Here is a 16848-nt window from a genome sequence, read left to right on the forward strand (position 1 = left end):
TAACAACTATATAAAAATTTCAACAATGTGATGAAACCAAATTTTTAATTCCAGCTCATCTTTTTCAGGACCATACTTAATTCTCTCTAAACCCCCTGCTTAACCTATCAGTTGGCAGGTCCTTTATATACTTTTAACTTGTTTATCCTCAAAGAACTTTAGGCCGCAAGAATCACAGGTACTCTAACCTCAAAATCCCTCTCATCACTGCCTCCATTTAGTTTTTAAGCAACACATCTTGGAATATTAGCCATCAACTCATGACACACAATCTCAATTATATCATGTGCATTCTTATCTCTGACCTTGACAAATCCAACATCTAAAATGCCCCCTCATCTCTCATTTATCTAAACATTTCCATTCTTTCAAGTCCAGTCAGATTCCTTCTCTTTGGTGATGTCTTTTCCAATGACCCCAAGCCTCAATGAGGTCTTTTTCTGGAGTGATTTATTGATCCTATTCATTCAGCACTTATTTCCACCTAGAGACTACTCTTTGTCTGTCTTACATAGTCAGCCTCCCCAATGGGACTAAGACCACAGCTCCTACAAAGCAGAGACTATACGTTATGGCTTGTTTCACTAGAATCCAGACTTACACAGTAATCTATGCTCAAAATTGCCCAGATTAGCTGACATAATTTAGTCTGTATCACTGTGTGTGTGTGTATTATGGAACGTGCAATGGAACAACGATGTTCTAAAATCTCACTGGTATAAAATTAAATTGTGAATTCTAGGGATATTAAGGCATAGAGATAGGAAAGCAATACTCACAGCTCTTTTAGGCTGGGGAGAGCTTTAATAGCCTGAGGAAATTCCCCCAAATTATTATAGTTCAAGTCCCTAGGAAAAATTAGGAAAATATGTAAGAACACTGAAGAGGGGGTCACAATTTATAAGGCAATTTTGTATAAATATATATATATTTTAAATCACATCCTCTGGATGGTAATCTTTCTTTGCCAACAACTGTCATTCCATTTAATTAAATTTACACTTTTTCTTAAAATATTGAATACAAAAAAGAATCTTAATTCTTCATTTTTAAACATTTTTTTACAACTTTATTTCACTTAATTTACCATAAAAATAGGATTTTAGTGTCTTTTTTAAAATTTATTTTTAGTTGAAGGATAACGATGCTTTAAGTCAACAGCTTTAAAAGTTCAAAAAATTCTCAGAATCACATATTACTGGTGCATTAAACAAACAAATCATCTGAATGGCAGTTTTCCATAAAATAGAATGTATTGACTATCCATTTACACATGACAATAGCCTGAAACTGAGGTTTCTATTTGAGGTTTAGAGTGAAATTCTGGTATGAGGGTAGCTGACCTCAGCCTTACTATCAGCAGGATAAGGAGAAGGACTAAGATGGGTTCATACAACTACCGTCCTCAAGTAAGTTAAAAATTGTTGAAAAGGTTGCATTAATTAGGAGAGAGAAAAGCCATAGTGATCTGTACTTTTAAAAAATCTTAATTCTGAGTGTATTTAAGCTTTCATTTTGTTTAACCTAGAGAGAATGTTCACATGTGATCAGCGACTGATTTCAGAATGAGAGTAAACCAACGCCCAGCTCCTTGGAGACCTATTTTCTTCTCCTTTACTACATAGAAAAAAGTGATAAATTAAAAAATCAATTTGGAAGAAAATGCTTAATTTTAATATAAATTGGAATAATATACACAGTTTAGGATCAAAAGGCTGGCCCAGTCTTCTTTTCCACTGGCATTTATAACTTAGGAAAGAAGAACTGGGTTTGTCAGTTCTTCAAGAGCTTCCACTTTCAAATATCCACTGATGTTTATATCCTTTAGTGGTTTAAACAGGAAAGTGAATTAATAAAGTACTAAAAGATTTTAAGTCTTCTCATTGACTGGACAGTTAACCAAAAAGTCAATTAAACAAAATACTGATGTGACAAACGGTAAACATTTCAATCAGGTGTTACTTACCCATCTAACTGGGACATTCTCTGAACCATTCACTATACCATAATGGGAAATACTAAAAATCTCCTAATAAAGGCCACTAAGAAAATCAAAACAACAAATATAAAGGTCCTGGTCTTGTTAACACACAGCTGCATCATGTCTTTTGCTCATATCATGGTACAGTGGGCAGCTGAACAGCCAGAATTCCCAAATGCTCTAACAACAGAAACAACAACAAAAGTATCCTAAGCAAAATGGAAACCTTCACTGCATTTAGCAGATAAAAGTCGAGACAGTATTCAAGCCCACTGTTAACAATTAGCAAGACAGCTGAGATCATGGAGAAAACAAAGAAACAAACCAGCTTCTCCAGAATCAATTTTATAAGGTTCCAAGTTCCGAAACTGTCTATCATACATTATAATAGAACCAAAATTTCTGAAAAGGTATATATCTTGGCAGACTCAGCTGCCATGTCCTTTTGGAAGAAATATCAGGCTCATTCCTGTGCAACTTTTTAACCAGAAACCTAGATTAGCTTTCATGACTGTGTTAGCTGAAGGCAAGACTTTAGTGGTACATTAAAACAAATTATTATAGCAAACTAATAATGAGCTGAACTTAAAGACCATTACTTTTTTCTGCAGTGAAATGCCCAATTGCACCATCAACATCCCAAATGTGATTATCCAAAACAGAAATAAACTTACAAAGTCTCCAGGTTATCAAGTCCATCAAAACAGTGTTGACCCAGGCCTTTAATTTTATTGTTATGAAGATGCCTATGGAAAAAAGCATCAAAATGACTTTCTTGTGACCTAGTAGCAACTATTATCATGTTTAGATGTCTAAACTGGTAGTGCTTAAAGGAATGGTGCAGCTAAACACTGCAACACTCGACTAATAAAAAACAAATAGCATTGAGTAGATATCTCTTGATAAACCCTGTACAAACTCAGATTCACTGAACACAAGAGGCCAATGGAAAAGAAACATCACTCTAGCAGAGAAGGGTTACACACATGGAAGATTCTTGAGAAGTTACCCATATCCAAACTAAAGTTTTGATGCACTTTTAATTATATGAAGTGAAACTTTGATGAATTCTCCCATGAGGAGGTGGGGGAAATGTCAGCTTCATAAGGGAGAATTGGTAACAGATTTTACAAGAAATGCCACTTAATTATGTTCAAGCTTTCGAAGATTAAAAACAACAGAGAATCACATACTCCTTGAATAGACAAGTTGGTAAAGAAACATGAAATATCACTGAAACTTGTTTTCTATGCACGTCTCGAAAAGAATTCTGCTTCTTTTATCACTGAATGCACTGCTGGAACACAAAAAGCCATACAAGGGTTTGCTGCATGACCCACTTTCTTCTCCTGACTACAAATGGCCATTTAACTTCGAGAGATCCAACTGTTATCATCAGCCATTCATTTTTAAATTATCCTGATCTGTGTTTTAAAAAGTCAGCACATGTAATTTTGTAAAAAAAAAAAAGACAGCTCCTCCAAACACCAGCTCTCTAAGAACACAATTCAGTGAGGTTCTTTCAAAACAATTTTCCACAAGAACTCTGCTTCTGCCCCCCAAATTAACACAAATATACGGTGTTAAAAGGGATGGATACTTACAGAACCACCAGGCTGGACAGGTTGGTAAAGGCAAAGTCAGGGATGCTGGAGATCTTGTTGAGTGCCAAGGTCAGCGCCTGCAGGGTGGGCAGATTGCTGAGCGGATGAACTGGCACCTCCGTCAAGCTGTTGTCATCCAGCCACAAATGCCGCAACTGAGTGAGCCCCTCAAAGCTGTCCTCGGGCACCGCGGTGATATGGTTGGCATCTAAACGCCTGACAGAAACAACAATCACCTTCAGCAACGATTCTAGTGGAATGAATTAAGCCAAGTCACACAACTACTCAGAGTTCCAAAAAAAATAAGTTAAAAAATGACCATAGCCACAGCGTCCTTGATTTCTTTCATTTTACTAGAAGTTCTTCCCAAATCTAATGTTTTCAAGACCAGCATGTGAAAGTCAGTTGTCTCCCTTCCTTCGTAACAAAGAAATGTGTAAAAATCTAAATTTCCATACAATTATGCTTAGCCAAAAATTTAGATTTTTTTACACATCTCTTTGTTATGAAGGAAGGGAAACAACAGAGAATGAGATGGCTGGATGGCATCACCGGCTCCATGGACGTGAGTTTGAGTGAACTCCAGGAGTTGGTGATGGACAGGGAGGCCTGGCCTGCTGTGATTCATGGGGTCGTGGAGAGTCGGACACGACTGAGCGACTGAACTGAACTGAACTGATATATATATATGAGGTGCTGTCTTCCGGGCTGCAGTCCTCATTTTGCCCCAAATAAAACTTAAATTACAATTCTCAAAAAAAGAAAAAGAATGGAATCATAAATCTCAAGCTTGAATTTTATGTTACAGAATGCACTTATCAAAAATATAGAAAAACAACATGAAGAAACTAAGCTGAGCAAATAAACTACTTTACTTACAAATATAATATTTGATATTAAATTTAATTGCTATTCTGACCTGGTACCAAAGGGGAAAAGGTAAGAACATAATTTAAAAAAATTTTTTTTCTACATCAACAAACCATTTCATTAGATTCTTAGCAATCCTTATTACCACCAGGCAAGTTAAAAATATGTGTCACATACCACCAAAGCAACCCTCTCCTCTTCTCTTAGGTATAAGTACATTTGAAAAATTAGTTTGTCAAAATTAACAGATATTAAGAGAAGGGCAAACTATCCATAGAAAAAATTAAACAGTTCCTCTGATCAACGTGTTTGTGGCTTTTGAGTTACTTTTGATTTTTCCCAAAATTTTGGAACTAAGGACACTTTACTAATAGGATTACTCATTTTTAAAAGTTAAATCCCTATCTGAAAATCTGAGAAAATTAGTCCTAAATGTTAGTGTTGACACAATCAGGCATAATTGTTGGAATAACTGCTTTTAAACACAAAGATAAGCTAGTAATTAATATGTTGAGGAACTGCATGCCCTGGGCAAATCTCAATTTTCTTCACAAATCCCCTGTTGATATATCTTCACTACTTAAATCCACGTCTTAGAGGCTTAGACCTCTTGGTGAAAATGAGTGAACACACACACACACACATACACCACAAAATGGGTGCACGGTCAAAATGGCAGCCTGTTTTTGAAGAAATCAACTTTGGCAGCTTTCAAGTTCAGGAAGTTCTGACTTCAGAGTGGTTTTCATGCCTGCAGTTTCTCTATGCTGCTCCAGCTTCAGATCCTGCCATAATTGTCCCTTCCCCTCCATGCAGGTGCTGAGCCTCTGCTCCCTACTAGGTGCCCCAGATCCAAGTGCAATCTCCTTCCCAAAGGCAGACTGGTCAAGGTCAAAGACCCTTGGTCCTGGTGAAGATCTCATGGAAGCTTCCTTTTTGGTAGTCAGGATAACTGGAAGAGCACTAAAAAGGGGAGAGCGCCAGAAACTGAGCAGCTGCCTTAAGAATCCACTTAGAAACAAAGAGTTTTAGGCTTGTTTATTCCTTGGAGTTTCTAGAACCTACCCTTGAGAAAAGATAGGCATCCTTTATGTAACAGACTGGCAATGTACTGGCTACAGAGTTGCTTAGCAGATCCGCTTTATTGAGTAGACAGCAGTGTGTTCAAACACACACATTCACACACACACACACACACAGATGCACACACTTCACAGACTCAAGGTACTTCTATTTAGGGAGAGAGATATATATTTTGGGTGGAGGGGAGTTAAGGACATTCATTTCACATTCAGACATCTGTACATTTTCTATAAATAAGGTGGAACTGAAATACAACCATACAATTAACCATATAATGTCACTAAATCACACAATTAAATTCTCCTTGTAGCTAATTTGTCTGCAATTCATTCAACACATGTAAACTGGGCATCTTGTTACGCACAAAAAAGTAAAAACAGTGCACACCACATGCGTGAGGAAGAGGGACCCACACTATAATTAAGATACCGAACAATGACTGCAAAGTGCTTACAAAGCGTTATGAAGTAAACAAACAGGGTAGTGAGATAGGGATTAGCAGGGGCTGCAGGGGAGGGTAGCTTCTGAAAACGTATTGAGTAGGAAAAGCATCTCTAAGAAGGTGCCATGAACAGATTCAGAGCGAGGGACCAAGGAAGGTGGGCAAGAAGTGTTCGAGGCAATGCAAACAGTGAGGGCAGAGACGCAGCAGTAGAAACCAGCTGGTGTGGCCCCAGCAACTCCCAGAAGCTTCTAGCGACTAGAACACAGCAGGAAGACAGAGGAGGGACCAGGGAGACCAGAAGGGGTGCAAACGGGGACCAGAAGACGCAGAGCCCTGGATGCCAGGTGAGGAGTTTGGATTATATTTTAAGCACAAATTGAGATCCCTCCCCAGTTTCTCAGCATCATAATAGTTTAAAAGTGTAAACTGTTTGTGTTGCAATAATGAGATAATAGTCATTAGCATTCATGAAAATAGTGAGCAATGCTCCCCACACATACAACATTCAATATAACATACAATATAACATTCATGAAAATAATGAGCAACGCTCCCCACACATACATTCAATATAACATACAATATATCATTCATGAAAATAATGAGCAATGCTCCCCACACATACAACACTCCAGAGGCATTAAGTCCTCTCTGTTCGTGCTGAGAATAACTGCTAGGGATGCAATGTGCAGCACGATGAACATAGTCAGCCCTGTTGTTATATATGACGCTGTCAAGATGGTAAATGCTAAGCATTCTCATCACAAGGAAAAATCGTTTTTTCTACTTCAAGTATCTACATAAGATGATGGATCTTCACTAAACTTACTATGGTATTATTGGGTTGGCCAAAACGTTGACTCAGAGTGTTCCATAAAATGTATGTTAAGTAAAATCATTATGCTGGACACCTTAAAATTATACAGTGCTGTATGTCAATTATATCTCAATAAAACTGGAAGGAAAAAAGATGTGGCAAAACACTATAAGAAAAGTTGTCCAGGCCTTTTAAACAAAAGTCCAGTGTTACACATACCACTTAAGCTCCTGCCAAATTCTGTGCCACACCCCACCAAAGAAAAGGGGTGGTCTTCACTGAGCAAGATAACTAGGTGAGCTTTGAGCTAAGAACAGTAATGACACTACTTTCTATGCAAAATAACTATAAACAATAAATGCACAGACACAATTTCCTCTGTTAAAAATTTCCCCAAATGAAAGTCAGCCATAAGAAATAAAAAGGAAGAACTTTGGGAAAATGGAAACCTTAAATAAAAAGTTAATGAGAAAAAGGATTTGGGGTGACTCAAAAGGTTAATCCTTATGCCTCAATTCACATGGGTGTTGGTGGCACACCCATAAATATAATGAGTTTGCACTTACATCAAGATCAATGTTTCTCAGAGAAATGGTCTTCTAAAGTGTGCATGTGTACAAATGATCTACGCTATTAAAATTCATCATAATTAACAGACCAAAAAAAAAAAAAACCCAACTAATTCTTTCAACAGTGGCAGTAAATAGTATTAGATATCTCACAAAGTGAAGAGATTATGTGGCTTAAGTTATTTTACCATTTCAACTCCGTTTGGCAAGAGATAACTATTACTTTCTTTAAGTGCACTTCAATTGTTAAACAGTTAACAATGTACTGACTGAATTCCCTTACTATTTTTGTCTTTAAAATGTGCTTCTATTCCCTATTCTCAGAAGCCTGTTTTATATTTTACTGAGACTCACACAGTTTTTTTCTCTTGCCTTAAATGAAATGACAGTAACAATTCTATGTGTATTTTCTGATGAATGTCTATGCTACTATTAACACTCATTCAGTATAATCAAAAGCTCCCCCCTTTTCTCTCTACTCCTCATTTACCAATAATATAAACATTAAAGTATTATATTCTGTTACCAGTTTAAAATATTTAAGAAATTTTGTTATGGTAGAAAACCTAGGAAATTTAGTCATCGAAATCCTCTAATAGTAAATATAAGTGAGAATGACTGTAAAGAAAAAAATGTTTTAAATTCTAGTGGAACAAATTCTGACTTGTCACTTTAATATCCAACTCAGGCAATGCTTTAGTCATTTTCATGGCTTCATGGAGGGCTGTTAGGTGAGCTTTTCATTAATATCTACAATTCACTTTCAGCTTTTACAGCCATCATCACCCACTTGAATCAAACCACTTCTGGTCAATTTCAAGCCCTAATGAACTTTGCTCCTTCTAAGCACTATTTCAAAACCATAAGGAAATCTTTCATGTAATTCAGGTCTGAAGATCAGATTTTCAAACTGACTCAAGTGCTGATAAGACTGTTTTACACCAGGACAGAATTTCAATTGTATCTAACTCAACCACTGCACCCACTATGCTAACAAACCCATGAAGGTTTCCTTCTTAAATAAAACAGCCCTGACATATAGCTCCTTGTATTTCTGATATGCGTTAAAAAAAAAAAAAAACCCAATGCCTTCATTAAAAAAAAATAGTTTAACTCCTCTCCTTATCCCAACCTCCCATCCCAATTTTGGACATAATTTAAACAATGCAATGCACTTAGTGGTAATGAGCACAGTATCCTTGGTTTAAAACATTACTTTAGAGGGAAAAGCCTACGATTTCTGTGAAAAATACTTTAAACCATCTAAATTACCAAAAATGCCATGTGTATTTTAACGCACTTAAGGATGACAAATCAGAGAAAAAAAATCTATTTGCTTATTTTCTTGGTAATTTTTCTAACGTTCAAGATTTTAGCCTTTTCTTTTTCAGCCTTCCAGCTAGACAAAAGGATTGAATATTTTGATCATTAAGTCTTGGGAAATAAGAACAATTCTGTATGAAGGTTCTGAAGGAAAACAAATTCTGAAGAAGCAAAAGAAAATGAGAACTATTTAAAATGTCTAATGAATTCAGATCCAAGGGAGGTGAGATGGCTCTCTCTGTGTACTTCTGTCTGAGGTTAGAAATGGTGTGGATGCAGTGAAACCACGAGCTTTAAAGGAACTCACTCCAATCTGTTCACCAAAAGAATCTATTCAGAATCCTATTCAATCAGTTATGACAGATTCTTATCTTCCATAACTTGGCATTTGGGTGAAATGAGCTACTTAACAAATTTCTACCTTAAATAAATTTATATTGAAATCAGAACTTAAATGGTCAGTACCCCAGATACCTTTTTATGATATTAGATATATTTTAAAGTTTGGCCTTTATAGCATATGCTATGCTTTATTAGTATATATTTTCATTTTCACATTCACTGCCCATTAACTATCAAAATATCTAAGGTCAAAGGTAATCTATAATTTACAATTTCCAGTGATATGCTTTTGGTTCAGTTAAAAATTATTTTATATTAGCCAGTGGAGGGGACTAGCCGGTCAATCATTTTCACGTAAGTCTTCCCTAGCTCACTTGCATTTCTGCTAATGCTTACATTCACAGTTATTTCAAAGGGCAATTTAAAAACCTATGGGATAGATCAGTATACAAATATGCTATAATAAACCGTGTATGCTAAGTTGCTTCAGTAGTGTCCAACTCTTTGCAACCCTATGAACCATAGTCCACCAGGCTCCTCTATCCATGGAATTCTCCAGGCAAGAAAATACTGGAGTGGGCTGCCATTTCCTCCTAATCATATCGCCCAGAGCACCTAAGTATGGTCCCTACTTCAGGTTTTCACATGGTGACTCTCAGAACTTCTGTATGCACAAAGATGATCAGAGTAAAGTTTTTAAAATACAGCTTCTTGGACCCTACCTTTAGGAACACAATGCCGTGACTCCTGGGATACAGCCTAAGAACCTGTATTCTAGCTATATCCCCCTAGTGGTCTTGCTGTGGGTGGTCCAAGTGCCACACTTCAAGAAACTAGGCCTTGGTCCCACTGTATTTACTATTAGGACATGAACTGAAGCAATGCAAATTTGTGTTTATTACTGCAGTAGAGTAAGAAACAATGAAATTGCTTGTTATAAAGAATACTTTTTCATTTCTTTCAAACGATTCCTTCACCTAGGTAGGCAAGCTGGGTAATCTAGCAATCCAAAGAACAGATGAAATAGTCATCACCATTATTACTATTAATAGATTCTACAAATGTTTATTGAGCAACTTACTACAGGTCATATATCGCTGAAAGTGCTTTTCACGCATGAAAGTACATGGTAGGTAATAAGCAAACGACTCACAGAGAATTTTAAATAACCTGCCCAACATCACACAGCTAACAAGTGGCAAGAGTGGGGATTCAAAACCAGACAGGCCTGTTCCAGAATTCTAATTAATCTGAACTTATCTGAATTCCTTTTGCGAGCAATATAAATATTCTGACAGATAAATACGTGAAGGGCTTCTCTTAATCTTGGGAAAAGATTACAATAACTACATGCTTCAGTTCAATGCTTCTCAATCTTTTCTAAAAATCTAGTCCCTGAAGACAGAGAAATTAGATCTTTTAAGTCAGGGATGGGGAGACTGGACACTAGTCCACAACATGCATTCTAGTTATGAATAAATATTTGTCTATTTAACATAAAGATGGTTGTTTCTTTAGACTCTTCTGTGGGTTTGCACAGTCCAGTGATACTACTGCTGCTTACATGATCCCCGACTCCAGGGAGAAGTGGGGTATGCATACCCAAACCACAGAGGCAATGACTCCCATTCTCCAGGTTCATACACACACACACACACACACACACACACACACACATTTATATTTGAAAGAATGCAAACAAGAATAAAGTTAAGTGCTACATGAAAAAGATTTTGAAAATAGTGGCTAAACGTGGTTAAAACCAAGAGCTGAAATCTTTTTTTATTGAAGTATAACTGATTTACAATGCTGTGCTACTTTCTGGTATACAAAAAGGTGATTCAGTTATATATACATATATTTCATATTCATATACATTTCATATATTTTTCCATTGGGTTGCCCAGGTGGCGCTAGTGGTAAAGAACCCATCAGCCAATGCAGGAAATGTAAGAGATGCGGGTTAGTTCAGTTCAGTGCTTCTCAATCTTTTCTAAAATCTAGTCCCTGGGTCAGGAAGATCCCCTGGAGGAGGAAATGGCAACCCACTCCAGTATTTTCTTGCCTGGAGAATTCCATGGATAGAGGAGCCTGGTGGACTATGGTTCATAGGGTTGCAAAGAGTTGGACACTACTGAAGCAACTTAGCATACACAGTTTATTATAGCATATTGAATATAATTCCCTATGCTATACAGTAGGACCTTGTTGTTGAAGAGCTGAAATCTTGAATATTCCACATCAAGCCAACTTTGTCTCGGAAAAAAAAAAAAACAAGAAGACAGCACAGGCAATTAAACTGCCATCCCTTACACGTGTTCAATATCCACAGATAAAGATCTATAATCGCTGTGCTCTGATGATCATTACCACCCGAAACAGAAACCTCTCTGTAGCTGTTTCTTGAGTGTCATGGCACAAGACTGTAGGACTTCAGTACACACATAACTCTGACTCCAAAGAGAGTCACCTGCCACATGCAACCTTTCAGCTTTCTCCCAGCCTTGGAGATGATAGGACATTTCAAAGGACATTTCAGTAACAGCAACCAGTCATTCCCATTTTTATCCCAAATGAGAAGGTACATCTCTTCTTTCTCTAGGATTCCAGTTCTGTACATATGTAGCAGCCTGAGTGGTCTTCCTAATGATGCAAGGATGCAGAAAACCAAAAAGTTTACTTACAAAGACTGCAAAGAGCTCAGTCCTCGAATGGCTTCACTGGGTACTGTTTTCAACTGGTTGTTCTGGAGGGTTCTGGAAGGAAAACTTGGGTGAGTGAATAAGAAGCAATTGTGACCATTTTTTCTTAGAAGAATTTAAAACCATTTCTTAAAAAAAAAAAAAATCTTTCCAATTGCAAGAAAGGGGGAGGAGTCAAGGTGGAACGCATCCAAGATAAGAAAATTGCCAAAGAGTAAGAGATGTTTGTCGTTAAAGCCAGAAATACAGTAGGCTGATTTCCCAAGCCATCTCCTAACACAGACCTGCTGGATCATCTGGGATTGTTTTGTCACTCTTTCTCAGAAATTAAGACACCCTAATTAATATTCATCACTGAGGTACCATGAGGGTTAACTGGGACATATAACAGGTTAACTGGGAGGTAAGGACTTTCCTGGCAGCTCACTGATAAAGAATCCACCTGCAATGCAGGAGAAGTGGGTTTGGGTCAGGGAGATCCCCTGGAGAAGGAAATGGCAACCCACTCTAGTATTCTTGCTTGGGAAATCATGGACAGAGGGGGCTGGTGGGCTACAGTTCACAGGGTTACAAAAGAGTTGGACAGGACTGAGTGACTAAACAACAACAGAGCAAGCAAATCCACTAGAATCCCTAATGCCTGGAATAAAGCATTATTCCAGAAAAAAGCATCTGGAATAAAGCAGAGTCCAGAAACATGGGCATTAGATAATGACAATCCTGCCAAGAGGACAGCAGATTCTCAACACCTTATGAGCAGTGGCCATGTCCTCAGTGAATACAGGGCTGAGGTAGAAATAAAGCTTTGATTATCTAATTATCGCCAACCTGGAGAATGGAGGTATAGATCAGTAATGAAAATGAAGTCTTTACTATTTTTGCCTAATGCCCTTCCTGGTCACATTAATAAAATGACTACCTGATTAGAATCACCACTATAGAATGGAATGGAAAAAGGCCCATCTACTCACTGAACCAGAGAGGCTGAGTGACCTACAGATGCTTACCCAGAGAGGCAGTGGCAAAGGGGGGCTGGTAGTCGGTTCACCTGCTCTCCAATCTGCCAACCTCCAAGCTCCTGCCCCCTGCCAGGAACTTATTTCCTGATCCCTCACAGGCTATGTAAATCATAGGCACCTCAATTCCCTTTAGCTCTAAAATGATTTTTACAATTTGGAGCTCTTGTAAGCCTTTTTGCCCTTAGGGTCAGCAAATTCAAAATTCTCATAGCTATTAATATAATAAAAGTAGAAACAATGTGGGGGCGGGGGTAGAGAGAATTTGAAACAAAGCTTGCCAGTGAAGTTTAAATATGATTTTGATTCAGTGCTTTAGCTACACATAAAGCCTAACATTCAACTGTAATGCACTGGAGGTCAGAATACCTATTATTTAGATGTTAACTTTTGTTATCTAGACCCAAGTTTGCCTAAATCACCCTCTAGCCTCCCACAGTACCCATTGGCCTCTCCTTAAATCTTTTAATCCTGAACCTAAAGAAACTGTGCTTAACCTAGCTCCAAGCATGTTGACTACGCAGAAAGAAAAAACACAGCCAGCTGTGAAACTCTAAAATTGCATTACTTACAGAACTTTGAGTTCTTTCAACCCCGACAAGGCCTTTGGGTGGATAAAAGAAAGGTCGTTGCCAGCCAATCGTCTAGGAAAAAAAAAAAGGTAGCAAGAGAAAAATAGTAACTCAGATTCTTAAAATTCAGAACTCACAATAACCCAATCTGCTACTAAAGCTCTACATTAAACATCTTTCAAACCTAACTGACATTAAACATGGACTTAAACCTTTGCTAAAGTGATCCCAAGGTTCTTCCAATAAGATAAATGCCTCTAGAATTTTTTTTAAACTCCAATACAATAATTTAAACAGGCACATTTTTCTTCTGGTGAGGTCAAGCAAGCCAAAACACATTAGACCAAATTAAGTTTGCTATTCATGGTCACTCTCTGCAGCTTGCAGTGTTTTCCAAGTGCCTCACAAATACAGAGCCCTGGTATACAGCAGACAGCAGCTTTATACCGATCAGAACAAGGAGGAATGAATGCCTTTGGGAGGCATCCTGTTACCTCTCCATAACCAAGGGAAGCATATTCCATGCAAAAGAGAAGCAGAAAGTGAAAGTCACTCTAAGCGTAACTTCCCAAACAAAAGCATATTTAAAAAAACAAATAAATTTCTTCCTAAGGAAATTTCAAAGTGACAAATTTAACTGCGAGTCAAGAGTGAAGTAAGAAAAGGATAAGAATTCCTTGGGTCCTTTGGTAAGAAAGGTGCACACAATTCAGAACGAGCCCCACTTTTCCTACCATTCCCACACACTCAGACATGGGAAGAAAAGTTGGATAGAAAACTTCAGGGAAAAGCAGAAAACAGGACAGCAACTCATATGAGCAACTTATAAACAGGTGAACTGGAGGCAGAGTTAAGTGCAGTCGACCCTTGAAAAACAGCAGGTATGAACTGCATGGGTCCCCATCCATGCATCTTTTCCAATACTACATACTACTGTGCCACATAGCCCATGGTTGGTAGAATCCTTGGATGTCGAGGAACCTTGGATAAAGGGTGGGGGTGACTATAAATTATCAGTGGATTTACTCATACTGTTCAAGGGTCAGCTGTATTGACTTAAAAATGATAGTTATGTGCCCAGATGACTAAACATAGGACTTTTCCAATTTCCTGGTTCCCTCGGGGGGACTCTCCCAAGCAATGAGATTTTATATGTATGATTTTTTTTTTTTTTAATGCTCTCTCCCCTTCACATCTTGGGATCACAGTCATCAAGTCATATTATTTTCACCTTGACGGGGTCTATTTCTATTATCTTTTCTCTTCTTTCTGTAAACACAGTGCCCCCCCACCCCCGAGCCTTAGTCAGCAGTTCATTCACTGATTAACAAATGAGTGCCTACTCAGCCCCAGGGAGATGACATCCTCTTCTTAGACTTCAGGTTTCCCCCATTTCAATCTGCTCTTAGACACCCTGACTGTAGGACATAAAGATGGCTCCTTTACCCTTCGTAAACTTGAAGTCACAGAGATGTGAAACTATTTTTTAGATGCAATATTCTCTCTTGGAAGTTTTCATCCCCGTTAAAATACAAATAGCCCTGGAAAGGATAACACTTGATCATTTCTTAGTATTAACACAGTAATTGGCATGGAAGATGTGTGTGTGTTGGGGGAAGTGGGAAAGTGAAAGAGGACTCAGAAACCCAAAGAGTGAGTGTATAGAATTATTTCTTCAATTGCAAGGACAACTATGCCAGGTTCCCAGGCAGCGCTACAGTTTTAACACAAGGTTCATGCTCCTAAACTAAATCCTTCCTAGGAAGCTGTCTCACCCTGCACAGTTTCTCACAAGGCACCCTAGCACCTAAGCTCCAAACTGTATGCCCTTCAAGGGCATTCCTCAATCCAGGCTCACAATAGTTTACTGCAGATCATCAGCCTCATGGCCTTCCACCTCTCAGGTTTCACCATACAGAAAAGAAGGGACTGGAGAAGATGGTGTTAATATTTTTCAATGCTTGTTTTAAAACTATTCCTGGAGACTTTCCTGGTGGTCCAGTGGTTGAGAATCTGCCTTCCAATGCAGGTGACACAGGTTTGATCCCTGGTTGGGAAACTAAGATCCTACGTGCCACAGCTAAGACCCGATTTTATTCTTAAAAAATAAAACTATCCCTCCCCAGCAAATGGTATGAGTTCTGAACTAGCCAGCTTCACCACTGTATCTTTAAATGCTTCACCTCATGACCTAACCTTCACTCTTTAAATTCCTGACTCCAGTGTGAGTAGTGCCAAGTTGCTCAGTTGTGTCCGACTCTTTGCGACCCCATGGACTGTAGCCCTTCAGGCTCTTCTGTCCATGGAATTCTCCAGGCAAGAATATTGGAGTGGTAGCCATTCCCTTCTCCAGGGGACCTTCCTGACGCAGAGATCAAATCCTGCATCTCGTGTCTCTTGCCATCGGCAGGTGGGTTCTTTACCACTAGAATCTCCTGTGTAACTTCCCTCAAAAACTCCAGTTCTTACCATAAACATGCCTTGTGTGGTCATCAAACAGGTTGTCTTCTACTCATTGTTTCTAGCACGTTAGTCTTATAGGCCAAATACAAAAGCTTCCAAGAACAGGTCGTGCATTTCACAATTCTGTCGCCACCCACAAGTGTGTCAACCCAATAGTCAGAAACTGCATTCTCAGCATTTCCTCCCTGAAAACAGATAACATCCCAGCACCTACCTTAGTGCAGGCTTAGGACAAGCCCTCTCGGGGGGCTTTCTATACCCCAGACTCACGAATTACATTCAACTGATAATCCTCAGGGCTGGAAGGCAGTGTTCAAAAGGTCACACTTTGTAAGATCAAATTGGACCATAAGGACTAGAAGGGAGAACGGAGCCCATGTCCCCAGGGTGGCAAGTGACTATTATCTGAAAGGTCAGCTTTAAAAAGCCGAGTCCACCAAAAAACAAACACTGTAAACAGACCAAGGCTGTCACAGAATTTTATCTCTAATATTGGTTTTGAATGTTCCCCTATCTATGGGCTTTCCTTGAGGAGTTCAGTCTATTGTATTGAAAAGAGTGTTTTTACAAAGTGTGATTACCTTTACTTGTCAACAGAAAAGAGTGCTGACAATAGCCAAAATATTTTCTTCCCTTCTCCAATGATCCGCCTCTTTATAAACCCTGGGAAAACTAAAGGAGCCTAACCTCCAAAAGCAGGCTACTCACACCACTCTGATTACTTGGTTCCTTACAAGAATAAACAGATCAAGTGGAGCCTTCGGGAATGCATCTACCCACATTTACCAAGCAGCTGGGTTAATGAATAATAAACACAGCAGCTTAATAAAGCCTCCGCAGCTTCAGCAACTGTTCCCTCCCAAGTCTCTTTACATTTTGCTTACTTTATGAGCCAGTACTTCTTTTTTCCCCCTAGTATTTCTTATAGGAGAAGGAAATGGCAACCCACTCCAGTACTCTTGCCTGGAAAATCCCATGGATGGAGGAGCCTGGTAGGCTGCAGTTCATGGGATCTCTAGGAGTCGGACACGACTAAGCGACTTCACTTTCATGCATTGGAG

General features: G+C 38.6%; 1 protein-coding gene across 2 annotated transcripts in view; it reads right to left on the reverse strand.

The window, feature by feature from the left end:
- Positions 1–16848, reverse strand: part of LGR4 (leucine rich repeat containing G protein-coupled receptor 4) — a 104752-nt gene that overhangs the window by 16085 nt on the left and 71819 nt on the right. For both annotated transcript variants that reach the window (XM_055423749.2, XM_055423750.2), the window contains exons 3-7: positions 13325–13396; positions 11719–11790; positions 3586–3801; positions 2656–2727; positions 780–848 (exon numbers count right to left, since the gene is read on the reverse strand). In XM_055423749.2, the coding sequence (XP_055279724.2) occupies positions 780–848; positions 2656–2727; positions 3586–3801; positions 11719–11790; positions 13325–13396 (501 nt within the window). The remainder of the gene's footprint in view (positions 1–779; positions 849–2655; positions 2728–3585; positions 3802–11718; positions 11791–13324; positions 13397–16848) is intronic.

This window comes from Moschus berezovskii, chromosome 14 (genome assembly GCF_049115385.1).
Source record: "Moschus berezovskii isolate FMDL1 chromosome 14, NW_MosBer_1.0, whole genome shotgun sequence".
In the NCBI taxonomy this organism is placed as follows: domain Eukaryota; kingdom Metazoa; phylum Chordata; class Mammalia; order Artiodactyla; family Moschidae; genus Moschus; species Moschus berezovskii.